This window comes from Poecilia reticulata, linkage group LG1 (assembly GCF_000633615.1).
Source record: "Poecilia reticulata strain Guanapo linkage group LG1, Guppy_female_1.0+MT, whole genome shotgun sequence".
In the NCBI taxonomy this organism is placed as follows: domain Eukaryota; kingdom Metazoa; phylum Chordata; class Actinopteri; order Cyprinodontiformes; family Poeciliidae; genus Poecilia; species Poecilia reticulata.
Genome location: NC_024331.1, coordinates 26,147,075 through 26,160,416, shown reverse-complemented (window position 1 = coordinate 26,160,416; position 13,342 = coordinate 26,147,075). Strand labels below are relative to the sequence as shown.

Sequence of the window (13,342 nt, the reverse complement as noted above, 5' to 3'; positions counted from 1 at the left end):
ATCTATCTATCTATCTATCTATCTATCTATCTATCTATCTATCTATCTATCTATCTATCTATCTATCTATCTATCTATCTATCTATCTATCTATCACAAATATTTTAGTACGCTGGAATTAAGACAAAGGTTTTCAGCAACATATGAGAGCCTGTTTTCAGTCAACAATTCTTAAATTCTTAGATGGAAAAAGTTGTAGTTTTTCTGACAGATAATTTCATTTAAAACAGTTTTAAAAAATATCTAGTTTAACCAACTTTTTAAAAATGTTATGGACTTTTAACATGCTTATGTATCTTGCTGAACACTTACATTTTAAGTTATTTTTGTCTTATTTCAAGTGTATTATGATATTTACACTAGAAACTTTCTTGAGAGTTTTTGTTATCAAGAATTATACCTACCTACAGCGGAAAAACACAAAATCCTACCAAGAAGTAGTTTAGTTTGTATTGCAAAAATGTTAGTAAACTTAAATTAAGACAAAAATGACTAAACACAAGTTTTCAGTAAAGTATGGAGCCTGTTTTATGTCAATAATTGTTGGATATAGATACAAAAAGTTGTAGTTCCACTGCCAGATTATTTAACTTAAAACGGGAGAATATATCTTGTTCAGCCAGTGAAACTAGTACTTTTTAAATCAATATTCAAGAACTACTGACTTAAAACAAGCTTATGTATCTTTCTGAATTATTTTAAAGTTCTGTCTTATTTCAAATGTACTAAGATATTTGCACTAGAAACTAAACAAAAGTTCTTGGTAAGATTTGTTGTTTTTGCAGTCAGTCCCTCCGTCCGTCTGTCTGTCCTGTGGAAGAAGTCAGAATGAGAAGCTTTTGTATTTTGAACCGCGTGTGTTTTTACATGGAAGTGTCAGGTGTGCCTGTGTGTGCAGGAGCCCTCACCCTTATTGGCAGCTGTCAGTGACTGACAGCTAAAACGGAGGGCAGGGAGGACAGACAATGCAGGGTAATGAGAGATGCGGTGAACAGGCTGGGCCATGCCTCCGCTGCTGCAGCGCGGCTAAGGTGACACGTCAGGCCCACGCCGCAGCGCTTTGTTTACACGTCACCTGTCAGACCTGAAGAGGGGCCTGAAGTGGAGAAGAGGCACTCATTAATACCAACCGATGATTACTGTTTCCAACATGCAGCTGAGTGATTACTGGGAGGAGCCTTCGTTTGAGAAACGCACATTCGTTGTTGGCTTCCAGCGATCATCTTTGGTTGAACTTTTTGTTTCCACATAATTTATTCAGAGGAAAGAGTGCTTTGAGAGAGAAAATGTTCCTTTTTTTATTGTTTGAACCTGTGCTGACCTTGAGATGGTGAATTTTCATACCAGACCGGTTGAGCGTTTAACGTGGTAGGGCATGTGAAAGGAAGATATTTTCTTTATTCATAGTCCAAAGTGCAGCACAGCAGCTGGTGGGGCACATCTACCTCTACCTTCACAGACAGTTTTTCAGAGTTAAATCAACACTGTGCCAAGATCATTTGGTTCTTTTCAGAACTGACATGATGCCACCTGTCAATCATTTTAGCGGGTTGGTCAGCTGCAGACCAGTCTGATGAGGCAAAAAATATCTGTTAATGCATTGAGTTCCACCAACATTTCCATTATAACACTGTTTGTTTGTAGCGTAGTATGTGCATTTCCACTATCATATAGTTCCGCAAATTGAAATTACAAAAATAAATGAATAAAAAATAATGGAAACATGGCATTTTTGATAAAAGCTGCTTCACTATGATCCTGTGGTTTTCAGCCATATAAAAATAAATGTATTTCGCAAAACCTCAATGCAAACACTTTTATCACGTCACAGGAGTCATGGGATCAACAGCTGGATGTTACTACTGACAAAAACCACAAAGAAGTCAACAGGAAGTAGCAGAAGGATAATCATTTGTTCTTTGTTTTCGGACAATGTGCAGCTGGCTCCACCAAGTTCTCACAGCATGACGTTTGGCAGCAAACAAGCTTTTTCACATGTGATTTTAATGTCATTTTTTATTTAAAGGAAACTCTACAATTGAGAAATTGTGTTTTTTCAACATTAGCAGAATATAAAGAAATATTTGTGCACATTTGTAGAGGAACCACGTTAATAATGCTACAGTTTGTTGTGACCACCATCTCTCTGCTCTCATCCAACTTAAGGTTGACTTCATGCAACAGCGTCAGGTTGTAAGTGTGTTGGATTCTCACTCTAATTGACCGAGTGACTGGCTGGCTGTTATTTGGCAGGTTAGGACCTGCTGTGCAAATCACTCAAGGAAATCCACCAGGTTTTCGTCTGACCATGAAATCCTTCGCTTGAATTCACAGCACTAGAAAAACTTCTCTGCACGAGTTTACACAGTTTACTGAAGCTGATAAGTGTGATGTAGAGATGTATTCTCCCGGGAAGAACCAGGGTTGTTGCTTTAGAATATTTTGGAAATTTCTCACACCACAAGAAATTATCACAAAGCCCTAAGAACTGATGCCATCTAATGTCATAATTACTGCCATTTCTGATTCCAGCCTTTAAAATGCCAGCTTCTCTGATGGGTCTGAAACTTTTCCTGTGGCTCCCCCTTCAGGACAAACCCGAGAACTTCAGCAGGCTTCAAAAATAAATACATTTTCAAAATTGTTCATTTTGACTTAAACTCTATTATTTTTCTCTGTCCAAGAAAATCATAAATCTTTCTCAAAAATAAATCTGGATGAGTTTATTCAGCCGTATTCCCTCAGCCCAACTACATGTTTTTAGGTTTTTTTCTGACCTATTATTAAGTTTCACCACCTGTACCATTATAACGCAGTTTATTTGCTCTACTTCCGCATGTGAGCGGAGCCGGTGTCATGTCAATTATTTCAAATTCAAAATCATCTAAAAAAAAAATCTGATCTAGGACTCAAGTAAAATAACTAAAAAATAATCACAAAAGCAAAAATTGTGTTGCTCATCCGGGGGAACATAATTTGTCCAGGTGGTTTTAGATTTTAAGACCAGTCTAAATCCATTAGATTTGTTTTCAAAATCGAATGCATAATGTGTGAGTTTGAGAAAGATAAACTTACAGCAGTAAGTTGTGTTAAAGTTTTATTAATTTTGTCAAATCTCCAAGAGTTTAATAAACTAGAGTTTTTACCTCCTAAATAACTGAAAGGAGAAAAAGACAGGAGTTGGAACTATTTCCCATAATGCTTAGCGGCATGTTTCTGTATCCTGAGATGCGTTACATTGATCTGACTCTGGTGTTTTATTAAGGAAAATGTTTATTTTAAAGCCTGAGGATAAAGTCTTGATCACACTGAATGTTTCTGAGCTGAATTCATTATGAAGTTTAATAAAATTCATTTTCAGATCAGAAATTTTGTTCATGCAATTTGAAACAAACATTTAAATTATTCTAAAGTAAAATAAGTAGATATTTTAACTTGATATTGTGAGTAAAATAATAAAGAAATGTGGCTCTTTAACCAGGTGAGGGCAGTTTTTTTTTTCTTGCATATTGTGAAATAAATATTTGGTTTAAATTGCAGCATTAAGTTAAAACTCACAATTCAAGATTAATTAACTTAGAAAACAATGTTTAGACAACTTGTCTCTTGTTGTTAAATCAACTTCATGAACTTTAATTTCTGAGTTAAAACCAAAACATTTTCCTTGTGACTTAAATTACATTTTCAAGGCAGCAGGTGGGCTTTTGATTTCAAGTTAATACACCTTCAAATCACTAGCGGAACAAGTCAGCGTCGGGCCGGGGGCGGGCCAATTACCGGGCCCCTAACGAATCACCGGGCCCCTTACGTGCATCAGCTGCTGGAAACTGTTGAGCGGGAGGGACGAAACTGAAACTGTTGACTTTAACATTAAATACACCTTTGTCAACAGGTGAGGGCGCACTTTTTCCGTCTTAAATCAAGTCGGAAAAAGTGCTTAAAGTCGCTTAAATCAAGTCGCTTAAATCAAGTCGCTTAAATCATACATTTACGCGACTTGAAACCATTCCTCCCTCCCTGGCACCTCCAGACCCGGGCCCCCATCTGGCCCAGTTCGGGGTGGGGCAGCCGCCCCCCCTATAGCTCCGTACCTGCTTCAAAAGTTTTACAGTGTACAGGTGCTAGCTGGCCATTAATCCTGATCAAGTTAACATTACTTTTAGGCTTAGACTTTTATTTAGTCAGCCAAGATCCAGACATTTTTGTATTGAAATAAACCTGCTAAGCAGAAGTTCCCCGTTTGACCACAGAGGGGCGCTCTGTTGCTGCTGGGAAGCCTAACATCCTGAGGATAGATCCCCTATCCCTCCCTCTGCTCCTCCCCCACCTGTGTGCAGGTGAGCCAGGTGTATAAAGGAGTCTTTCTCCTGGTGCAAACAGACTCCAATAGATCCACACACTGAGATCTTTGTCACAAACCGTCGGATTTCCTCAGGAAGATGGAGACGCCTCTCGCACTCTGCATCGTTCTCGTGTTTGTCTCCTCAGGTAATTAAAACAAACTTAGTTTCATATTTCATGGACTTACATATTAGAGCTTGTATGACTTCAGCTTAAATTAAAAATTGATGTCTAAAAAGTTTTCTGGGATCTGACTCCAGAGGTAAAGAGATGAAGGTCTTGCATTTACAGGCCGGAAAAAGAAAAACCTGACATTTTTTGAGAAATGAATATTTTCTGGTAACATTCACCAGAACCTGATGAGTGTCACCTGATTAATTGTTGTAGTTAATAATTTTTATTAAACTAAACCAGTTCATCTAAACCTGCAGCTTTTATTTTACTTACTTCTCTGCAAATTTCTTCAAAATGTGAAAAAAAAAAAATCCAGTTCTCATAAAAGTATAAAAGAAATTCCTGTTTTAGTTTCTGTTGCTTTTGTTCTTCAGGTTTGGCAGAAAAGGTAAAAACAAAACCTGTAAGGAATAAAGAGTCAATCATAAGTTAGGAGATCTTATATTGGGATATTCAACAATAAAATCCATTGTTTTCAAATAGTTCAGTCCTAATTCGGACATAAAGGAAAACCAGATTTGCAGCCTTTCAGTGTGAATAACAAAGTGAACCATAGATCTGCTAATACTAGAACACACAGACCGTTTTTGGAAACTACACAGACACCTCTGTTATCACACTGTGACACAAAACCATTTGGGTTAGGGCATGAAAGCTTTGTCCTTTTATAACCTGTTCATGTTTTCTTTATACGGATCTTTTTACACACTGGCTCAACAATGCCAGCTCATTTTTGAAAAGGTTTCAGCTCAGACTGATCAGGAACACTTTTCCAAACTTTCCCCAGGTTATAAAAAGCTCTGATCTGCATTTTCTAAAGTTGTCGTCCAAGACCACAATCTGAAGCCATAAAACCTGTCCAGAGGGTTATTGCATTATTTATTTTCACTGGGGAAAAATAAATAATATACCTTATAAAGCTTCACTGGGGAAGTTTCTGTCCTTTTGAAAAATGCAAGATGGAAAAAAGTCCAGAAAATATATACATTTTTTACTCATTTTTATTTCTTTCACACTTATCCAGACCAGGAAAAAATGTAAGTGTGAGTATAAACTCTGTTTCAGATTCATGTTATCTGAAACAGATAACATGACTTATTTAAAGATAAGTCAAGTCTCTCTTTGTTTGCCTGCTGAACGTCTGTGTATTGTTTTTCTGTTTGTTCAGTGTTGGTCTCCAGAAGCCATAGTATTACTGCAGCACCTGGGTCGATTACAGCAAATGAAACCACAACCAGCAACAGCTCAATATCTCCTCAACCCACCAACTCCACATCTGATCCAGGCGTCACCAGCAACACCACGGCAGTTACAGCCGAATCCTCCAACATGACGACTGCGGGCAGCAACGCAACAACGATCAACACCACTTCCCCAAGTAGCAACAGCTCTACAGTTTCTCCAAACGTCACACCAGAACCAGATGGAAACAACGGCACGCAGAACACCAGCACCAACACCGACTCACCACTGGTCACAAACCCGACTACAGCCGTTCCAGCGAACACCACGTCAAGCATGAATGAAACTGTTTCCATGAAYCCAAACTCAACAAGTGCTCCAAACCCGACTACAGCCGTTCCAGCGAACACCACGTCAAGCATGAATGAAACTGTTTCCATGAGTCCAAACTCAACAAGTGCTCCAAACCCGACTACAACTGCCAACACAAACCAAACATCTGAGAATGTGACGGCTACCCCAAATGTGAACTCAACTGTCACGCCAAACACAAACCCAGCGATGACCCAGAACTCCAACCTCACCTCAAACCCAACAACCAGCTCCAGAACCAGCTCCAGAACCAGCTCCAGTCCCGCTGCGGCAGGTGGGGGGGTTCCTGGATGGGGTATTGCTCTGTTGGTTCTGGCTGCTCTGGTTCTGCTGCTGCTCCTCCTGCTGCTGATTGCTCTGGTGAGTACAGTTTACATCTTTAAGCTCATTTCTCTTGATGCAGAGCAGGAAAAGCTGCCGATTAAATCCCAGCAGCAGCACACTGTAAAATGGTGTTGTAAAAAGTTAAACACTAAATTAAATATGTCAACGAGTTACCATAGCAGAGTACTTTTTACAGTACATTCATTCCAGTCCTGTTTGTTCCGCTTTAATCAAACTCTAATTTATTTGTCTAGAAAGTCCAGTTTGTTTGGGGAGGTGTGAATGCGCGATCCAACTCTGATGTGGACCAAAAAAGTGAACTCTGGTCCACTTTAAAGTCCAAGTCTCGGTTGGCTGATATGAATGCCAAGTGGATTGGAGAACGCTCTAAAAGAAGGAAGTGGACTATAGTGCAGTGTATTCTGGGTAAATACAACCAAAACAAAAGCTCAAGTCTGGCTTGTGGTCTTTTACAAAATACAAAGGAGAAATCCTACAACCACCAGAATCTTGAACTCGTCCATTTCTGTTCACATCTTGTGAAGAAGGAAGTTTGCACACAGGGTCTTATAATAATGTTTTCTTGTTGTTTCTTTAGTGGTTATTGGTGCAGCGCCACCTGTACAGGTGAGGGAAAGAGTGCTGTATAAAAGTGAACAGCATGATACAATTTTTATCCCCAAATGAACAGTCTCCCAGAATATAAGACATGAAAATGACACCAGACAAGATTTCAAACCTGTTCACCTCCTGTCCTGTGGTGGCGCTGCACCAAGAACCACTAAAGAAAACAACAAGAAAATGTTAGAAGAAGACCCTGAACGCAACTTCCTTCTTCACAAAATGTTAATTAAAATGAGTGGCATAAAATTTTAGCAGTTGCAGGATTTCTCTTTTGGTCTGTGGCAAAAGACCACAAGTCATTTCTTCCGCTAGCACCAGACCTGCGCGTTTTGGACTTGTATTTACCCAGAATGCCTTGATCTATAGTCTACTTTCTGTTTTTGGCCTGCTTGTCATTCACATGAGCGTTCAAACCGCACCAGAATTCACTTCAACTGAATCAAGAGCGAGGTTTGTATGAGGACCAGATTTTGCTTGTTTGGTCCGCAGCAGGTGTTCGATTGCATATTCACACCAGATTTTCTAAACAAAGAAACAGGAGCTTTATTAAAACAGACTAAACAGGGCTGGTGTGAATGAACTCTTATTCTATTTCTGAATTAATGGGTCAGTGTGTACGCCTAATCTCTGAACACTCAATTAGAAAAAAACTGAACAGTTTTTGTTGCATTCTGTGTGTTGATTTCAATGTTAACTGGGATTCATGTCTATATTTTTCACCTGTCCTGTCCTGAAGTTTCAGGGACATCATATGAAGAAGCTGCCTGTATGATATTTATAGCTGTGATACTTTATGAAATCAGTGTAGACAGGCTGCACAATAAAATATGATCCTGTGTTTGACCTTCAACCTTTTGAATGGATAGTGTGTACAGTAGGTGTGTACATGTGGAGAAGGTGTGTATGGCAGTTTGTCACATGGTGATGTGTAATTATTAGAATGGCGAGGTAAAGTCAGATCATTTTATTTATATCACACATTTTCAACAACAAGACAGTTCAAAGTGTTTTACATGAATTAGAAGGAAAAACAAAGAAAACAAAACCAAAAGAAAGACAAAAACATAAAGGCAACAACAACAAAAGGACAGAAGTACAACACAATTTAAACTAATAGGAGTTTCTACAGATCTAAAGTTTGTTCTCGATTGGTAATAAGAATAATTTCTTATTACCAATAAGTGTTCCACAATTTATCAACTTCTAAAGGTTTCTCTGGATCTTAAGTTTGTTTTGGATTAGTAAGTATAAAACTAGATGTTGGTTCCAGTTGTTCTGGATTTCTACTCTCTACGTTTGTTCTATATTTGTGAAGTATAAAGCTAAATGTTGGTTCCCCAGGAGAAGGCTAGAAACCTCACATTAGATAATACCCCCAAAAAATCAAGGGGCAGCAGCACCAGCAAGAAACACTTTTCTCAAAACAACTTAGAAAATATAGAAATCAAAATGTTTTTCCATGTTAAGTGAAAAAATCTGCCAATGGAACTGGTACTTTTTATCAAAATTCAAGAAATGCAGACTTAAACTAAGCTGCTTGTCTTGCTGAAAAGTTACTTGTATGTTAGTTTTGTCTTATCTCAAGTGCATTAATGTGTTTGCACTACAAACTAGACAAACATTCTTGATAAGGTTTTGTTTTTGTACACACAGGCCAAAAAGGCGTAGCAAGGCTTTTTATGAGGAAGGTCATTTTAGCAGTAGATGTGACTGGGACAGTTATTGCATGCAGGTATTGTAATAAATGTGCTTTGATAAAGGTGTTAATATGTGCAAAAGCAGTGTTTGATGTAATTAAAGTTTTATCTAGACTTTTAAACTCGCCCCTTCCCCATTAAAGCCTCCACCCTGTTCTAAGTTACGTTTACAATCAGAGTAAAACCATCAAAGTTCACGGTTAGGCTACACCTTCAAACGCTGCATTTTGTGTAACTTCTTTGATCCTTCCATTGATGTCTTCTCTGTAAATGTGCTTATTGCGTTTGCAGCTGGTGTGGTTCTGCTGCTCGAGGCGCAGAAACAGCTTCAGTCCCTACTCAAACCTGATCGAAACAAGCAACATCCCGATGTACACCACCCACAGCCGCTTCCATTCGGCCAACGGCAGAGATCGCGTGAGTGAAACATTCGCCATCGCTGCTGATCCGGTTTGCTGCTGGATCCTAGAGCTTCGCGGTTTTAAGATGGGCTTTTGATTCATTAAGTAGCTGAGCTTTGGTGACCTACTGTGCTTCCTTGAACAAGTTAGGGTAGATCTATGGGCTATATAAAACATGTTAATTACATTTTTTTTGCAAAAATAATTATTAGATAATGAGATTTTAGTCTTCTCAGTTCTGCCTATAATGAGCTGATTCAGGGTCTCTTGTCACTTTAAATCCAAATAAACTGCTGCTGGCCACGCCCTCCAACTCAGCATTTGCACTTGAACATGAAAATGACTGCAAACAGATGCGCAAATACACAAACGTACATTTTTGAAAAGCAGAAGTGGAGCCTCCTGCACAGTCAACAAGAATATGTTAAGTAGTTTCTGCATGATGTCAACAACAAAACATTTGTCTTTTCCAGCAGCCATTGTACAGGACACACAGCAGTAAAACCAAGTGACCAAATGTGCTGGAGCTCAGCTTGGGTTGCTAGGTAACGGGCTGGGCATGGCTGGGGTTTCTAGGTAACGGCACAGGGCCTGTTGAATGTGACTTAACAATTGGGAGGTTTGATGAAAGATCTAATTTCCTAGACACCAAAAAAACATTAACTTATTGTCAAAAAACATTAGGAGGGTTTTTTTATAAGTAGCTGAGACCCAAATGGAAGCATAAAAACATACAAAATGTGAATTTTGCATAACAGGTTTCCTTTAAAAAACTCCTAAACTCAAGAAACAAAACAGTGATGTATCATCATCATGTGGGAAATGGTTTCAGTGGATTCAACATCCAGGAGAGTCTAAGCAAATGAAACCATCTGCCACATTTTCTGGATTTGCACAAATATGAAACATATTTATTCCTCAGAGAGAAATGACTTTAATTCTAAGGAAACACTGAATTTCTGTGAGAAAAAAACCCTCTCAAGTGTAAATCTAATTGAACAGGAACAGGATCCAGCAGATTTAAGATGGATTATAACGTCTCCAACCTCCTGAGGACAGTGTGTTGAGTCTGGGTGTGTCAGAGAGGACAGGCTCAGTTTGAAAGTTATTAATGTGCATTTTTATGAGTCAACGTTTAACAAGGGATTGCAGAGGGACACTTAAAACACTGAACTGTGATGAATGTTTCTGAGATAACAAAAAAAAGAACAAATAAAAGCCGTCAGGGTGTGTGTTGACTTTTAGCCACACACATCCTGTATAAATCTTCCTGGAGTTTTGTAATCTACTATTAATGATTTCATTATATTTCTGCCTGGAAATCAACATAATTATTTTCTACAGTCTGCACTGCAAAAACACAAAATGTTACAGAGTATTTTTGGTTTCGTTTCTAGTTCAAATATCTTTGTACACTCGAAATAAGACAAAATTAACTTGCAAATAATTTTTCAGCAAGAAATATGAGTTTATTTTAAGTAAATAATTCCTTAATATTGATGAAAAAAGAACTTGTTCCATTGGAAGATTATTTCAAGATAACTTTCCCCTGTTTTTAGAGAAATAATCTGCCAATGAAATACTTCTTTTTCATCAATCTGTGTGTTTTTGCAGTGAGACACTTTGAGTTAAATTAAGTTTGATAACTTAAGTGGAAATGTATGTCCACATGAAGTTAAAATCAAAAGTGTAAGAAGCTGATTAAGGTAATCACATTACTGATTATTGATCTGTTTCAGGAAGATGTGACGAGGCCCGGGAACCAGCAGAATGGGTCGCACACCATCATCCAGTGACGACCCTGAGCAAGCCAATCAGCAGAGAGGAATCACCAGACTACAGCTGTTTTACAGTTTTATTATTATAATCATCATTATCTCATGACTGCATCATATTTTTAAGTCCTACTGACTTTATTTATTGTCTGTAAAGAACTTTTGGACTTTGTTGGAAAGCTATAATACTGATTCTATCAGCTTTTTTATTTGAAAAGCTGATATTTGTATTCATATATCTTATAATTTATATATTTTTCCATCTATATCCTCTTGTGTATCCCAGACATGGATTTGAACCAAAGACTTTCTGACTACAAGCTACCAACTGTGAATCCCACTAATATATAATAAGTATAAAAAAAATGCTAATTATATGTTACAATCATAGTATTTTAGAATAAATGTAATGAATGAGATATGAGAAGCTACAGCTGTAAAACAAGTGAAGTTGGTTTAACTTGAAAATGAAAATCCACCTGCTGCCTTGAAAATGCAATTTAATTTGACAAGAAACTTGTTTTGGTTTTAACTCAGAAATTAAAGTTCATAAAGTTGATTTAACAATAACAGACAAGTTGTCTAAACATTGTTTTTTAAGTTAATTAATCTTAAATTGTGAGTTTTAACTTAATGCTGCAATTTAAACCAAATAATTATTTCCTTATATGCAAGAAACAACTAAAGAGCCACATTTCTCTATTATTTTACTTCAATATCAAGTTAATATAACAACTTATTTTACTTTAGAATAATCTAAATCCTTGTTTCAAATTGCATGAACAAAATTTCTGATCTGATGATGAATTTTATTAAAAATCACAATAAATTCAGCTCAGAAACATTCAGTGTGATCAGGACTTTATCCTCAAGCATTTAAAAAAATCACAGTTTCTGTTAAATCACTTTTGCATCTCTTTGACTCTGTGGTTCACCAAAACAGTTAAGCATTGTCCAATATTTTAGTTTTATTTTGTTCTGTGTCCTCATAAAAAAAACACACCCGTGGTAAAAGTAGTCTACAACGGCTGCTGGATGTGGTCTCATCTGGTCCTAAAAATCCTGCTGACCAGCTTTCATCAGCAGCTGGGATGTGGCCGTGTGCGGCAGAAAATCAACATTGTTCATAATAGATACTGTCTGAGTTATTATGCCTTATCTTCCATTTTATTTCATATAGATGCAAGAAGCACTGATTAGTCAGATACTGGTTAGCGGCAATATTGACACAAGCAATCCCACTTTGTCTGCTCCCAACGGTTTTTGTTTTGATTATGTTTTCTTTATATCACCATGACAATCCTAAAAAAGATTATTAGAAATAATTCCATGAAGAATTATTAGAAATTTGAAAATATAGTACAAAGCAAATGGATGATTAACTTTTTAGGTCAAAATGATCTAAAAGGTCCAAATGATCACAATTATGATTCATGTTTTATACCAACAAACTTCTAGATTCATCACTTCTCTTTCTGCTGCTTTATCAATAAGTTGATAGATTCTGTTATGCATATTCAAAAATTCTCCACTTTTTTGTAATTTTAAAAAAAATGTGAAAAACATTAAAACATCTTACAAATAGTTTATAAGTGTTTGTAAATCTTAAGTAAATACTTATTATTTTTATTATTAATATTTGGCATTTTAAAAAACATGTTTTTCCATTTAAGCGATTTAATTTGATCGGTAACATTGGTCATGTATCGTCTATAAGTTTGTTCTGGAGAATCCAATATCTTCTGCCATAATCTGCGGAGACTGAAGAATCGGAGACAAAAGAAAATTGGGCTTGCACAACAAAAGAAAAGAAAACACTGTAAAACAAAAGAAAAACTCTCCATGAGCAGATTGAATCACACTGGACACTACAGTGTGCCTGCCAGGCCTGTGTGTCTGTATAAATGCCACACAAATAAGGAGATTTTGCTTTAAAATGCCAAATAATCAGGAGAGCAGCAAACACAGAGCTTAGACAGCCGCCATTTGTGTTGTTTTGTCTGGTTTTGTTCTGGATGCTTTAAAGAGGATGATGCAAATGAGGATTGTGCATAAAATTAAGAAAATTACACACAACACTGGTTATTATCTTCATAAAACTGTGTCTGACAGAATGTCTTCAGTCAGAGGCTTCTCAAGATTTACTGTAACACTGACTGCTGCAGGAGATCATTCCTGCGAACACAACCAGCAACATCTAGAACAAATATCTGAGGAAACATTTAATTTCCCTTTAAATTCCTGTTGTTGTTTTTTTTATTAACTAGTAAAATTATTGTTGTGTTTCTTTGTGTTTAAATTTAACCTTTTTAAATGTTCCTGCAGGTTTTGGTTACTATTAAAAGATGTTTGTATTATGAAAAATCTCCATCTTTATTCGTTGAGATTGCAAATTGCAAAGTAAATAAGAACACAATGGCAATTATATATATATGCAATGGCAATTTTATAT

The 13,342-nt window shown here is 37.0% G+C and overlaps 1 protein-coding gene across 2 annotated transcripts in view; it reads left to right on the top strand.

Moving 5' to 3' along the window:
* Positions 1-11,394, top strand: part of LOC103469894 (putative protein TPRXL) — a 12,434-nt gene extending 1,040 nt beyond the window's left edge. The window contains exons 1-4 of one of the 2 annotated variants that reach the window (XM_008417927.2): positions 4,393-4,488; positions 5,684-6,429; positions 9,006-9,131; positions 10,855-11,394. In XM_008417927.2, the coding sequence (XP_008416149.1) occupies positions 4,440-4,488; positions 5,684-6,429; positions 9,006-9,131; positions 10,855-10,911 (978 nt within the window). In that variant the 5' untranslated portion in view covers positions 4,393-4,439 and the 3' untranslated portion in view covers positions 10,912-11,394. Of the gene's footprint in view, positions 1-4,392; positions 4,489-5,683; positions 6,430-9,005; positions 9,132-10,854 lie in introns of those variants that run through there. The other variant, XM_017303704.1, reaches the window with a different exon arrangement.
* Positions 11,395-13,342: the final 1,948 nt, after the last annotated feature.